General features: G+C 52.6%; 1 protein-coding gene across 1 annotated transcript; it reads right to left on the reverse strand.

Annotated features, from left to right (window-relative positions):
* Positions 1-1,075: 1,075 nt before the first annotated feature.
* On the reverse strand, positions 1,076-2,604 carry LOC103781591 (bone morphogenetic protein 6-like; the record flags this gene model as incomplete). The annotated part of the gene is made up of 2 exons (XM_008949316.1): positions 1,076-1,273; positions 2,456-2,604. Coding segments are annotated over 2 exons (347 nt in total), but the record flags the coding sequence as incomplete, so codon positions are not given.
* Positions 2,605-3,106: the final 502 nt, after the last annotated feature.

Raw genomic sequence — 3,106 nt, forward strand, 5'->3', positions numbered from 1 at the left:
GCTTCAAGAGGACTCCTGTGAGCCTCCTTACATGAGATCCCTTCTTGAATCCCCTTGCAGATGTATCTGTTGCCCCAAGGAAGAGCAGCCCACCTCACATCCCTCTTGCTCTTGCACTCCAAAGCCAATAGAAGTCTTACAAGAAGTTGGCTCAGCTTGTGTTGCATGATTACCTGAGTTCCATCATGACCTGTGTTCCACTATGACCTGAGTTCCATCATCACCTGAGTTCCATTACCTGAGTTCCACCATGACCTGTGTTCCAGTATGACCCGAGTTCCATCATCACCTGAGTTCCACCATGACCTGAGTTCCACCATGCCCTGAGTTCTGTCATCACTTGAGTTCCACAATGACCTGTGTTCCACCATGACCTGTGTTCCACCATGACCTGAGTTCTGTCATCACCTGAGTTCCACCATGACCTGTGTTCCACCATGACCTGTGTTCCACCATGACCTGTGTTCCACCATGACCTGTGTTCCACCATGACCTGTGTTCCACCATGACCTGTGTTCCACCATGACCTGTGTTCCACCATGACCTGTGTTCCACCATGACCTGTGTTCCACCATGACCTGTGTTCCACCATGACCTGTGTTCCACCATGACCTGTGTTCCACCATGACCTGTGTTCCACCATGACCTCAGTTCCATCATCCCCTCAGTTCCATCATCCCCTCAGTTCCATCATCCCCTCAGTTCCATCATCCCCTCAGTTCCATCATCCCCTCAGTTCCACCATGACCTGAGCTCTGTCATCACCCGAGTTCCACCATTAACTGTGTTCCACCATGACCTGAGTTCCATCATCACCTGAGTTCCACCATTACCTGTGTTCCACCATTACCTGAGTTCCACCATTACCTGAGTTCTGTCATCACCTGAGTTCCACCATTACCTGTGTTCCACTATGACCCGAGTTCCACCATGACCTGAGCTCTGTCATCACCCGAGTTCCACCATTAACTGTGTTCCACCATGACCTGAGTTCCATCATCCCCTCAGTTCCACCATGACCCGAGCTCCATTGTCACCCCATTTCCACCACCACCCCCCCAAGTCCCACCCTTACCTGTGACCCCAGACACCCTGGAGACATCCTGAGCCTGGGTGGAGCGGTTCCTGCTCTGCTGCCTGCGCCTGCTGGCCGCTGACCTCGTGGTCCTCACGTGCACCTCGCTCACTTTGAAGAAGGCCACCATGAAAGGCTGCTTGTCGTAGGGGCCATCTCGTCCCACAAGACCTGCTTCCCTGGGAGTGATGCTGAAGCCTTCAAAGCAAAGAGGAAAATGAGTGTTAGACAACCTGGGCAGGTGGGTGGCACCTTCCACCACCACCCCATCAGCAGCATCTCCTTTCTTCTCACAGTCACAGAATGGTTTTGGGTGGAAGAGGTCTCTAAGGTCATCAAGTTTAACTGTTCCCCCAGCACTGCCAGGTCACCACTAAGCCATGTCCTTCAGCACATCTCCACAGCTTTCAAACCCTTCCAGGGATGAGGACCCCACCACTGCCCTGGGTGGTTCCATGGTTTGACAACCAACCTAATGCCCAACCTAAACCTCTCCTGGTGCATTTTGAGGCCGTTTCCTCTTGTCCTATCACTGCTCACACTCTTTAATCACCAAACACACCAAACATCCCCCTCCTGCCACCATGATTTAGGACATCTTAATGACACCACCCCATCCATCCCGGAGAAGAGGCTCCACCACAGCACCTGCTCTTTGGTGTCCCTGTGGCACCTCTACACTGGTTTAGGCACTGAAGAGGTGTAGAAGATAGGTACCTAAAACAACAAAGCCCAGATGTGTCATGAAATTAGTTCTGCTCTCCATGAAGGACCAGAAGCAGAGATGGGATTGGGAGGCCTCCAGGGCAAAGAGTTGGGGTGTCCTACTCAGGAGCACAGGGATGGGCTCTCAACCCATTTGGGGAAGTGGAGACTGGCACCAACCCATCTTCAAGGAGAACATTGGACAGCCCCCCTGGTCTCACCTGGGTGTACATGAGGTGACAGGAACCAAACATAAGCCCCACACATCAACCCCATCACTTCTCCAGCACAGAGCTCCCACCTCAGGTTTGATGAGATCTGAGTAGTGATGGCTGCCACAGCAACCAGGAGGGCTGCCACAACCCCCGTGGGGAGGCTCATACCCCTGTCTTCTCCTCCTCTCACCCCTAAACCTCACCCCACCCAGGATCCATGCCCCCTTCCACCTCCAACCCATGAAGGGAGCTCAACCCCAGCCCACCTCCACCAGCCCCTCCTGGTGCTGTTCAGAGATACCTGACCTCATGGTGTTGACACCCTCATGGTGTTGTCTACAGCCTCCTACAAAAGCAATCTGCCCACCCCCAACATCACAACTGGCCCCTCTTAGCACCATTTCTAGACAGCACCCAAGTGACTCGTGAGGTGACCCCCAATAACTGACCCATAACCCACCATCTCGGGTCACCACGCTCAGCTGCAGTCCCATGTTGTGCTGAGGGTTCATCACCCACATGTTGCTGGTGGCAGTGACATCAAACTCCAGCCAGCCCTCCTCCGAGGCCCACACCACCCGTGTGTCCAGCAGGAACAGGTCAGAGGCCCTGCAGAGGAGCAGAAGGATGAGATTGTCACCTCTGGCATTTTCCCTCCAGGGGTCATTGTCACAGAAATGAAACCTGAAATCCTTCAAAGTGATGTTCATGGCTAGGACAAAAAAAACCCAACACCCAAAATCTGTTTGTATCCAGGGTTTTGCCACGATGTGCTTCTGCAAGTGAAATTTAGGATGAGAATGGGTTTCCACCACTTCCCAGGCTGGAGGAAAGGAATTCTTCTCCTCACATCTGCCTGTTTCTCTACCAGCAAGGACTCAGTAAATCATTCTTCTTCCTGGAGAGCATCATGCTAGCCCTAGAAGGACAGCAGTCCAACTGCCAACATTTCCAGCCTCTATCAGAAGGGTTTCATGGTTTCAGCCCACCTTCCACAACGCAGACCCACCACAGCTGACCAAAATAAAACCCAAAAATCCACTAACAGGCCAAGCACCAAGCAGTGAAGGAAGATGAACCTCTAAAGTCCTCTGAAGACATTTTTCTGAGG

Source organism: Merops nubicus, unplaced genomic scaffold, assembly GCF_000691845.1.
Source record: "Merops nubicus isolate BGI_N331 unplaced genomic scaffold, ASM69184v1 scaffold51121, whole genome shotgun sequence".
NCBI classification, from domain to species: domain Eukaryota; kingdom Metazoa; phylum Chordata; class Aves; order Coraciiformes; family Meropidae; genus Merops; species Merops nubicus.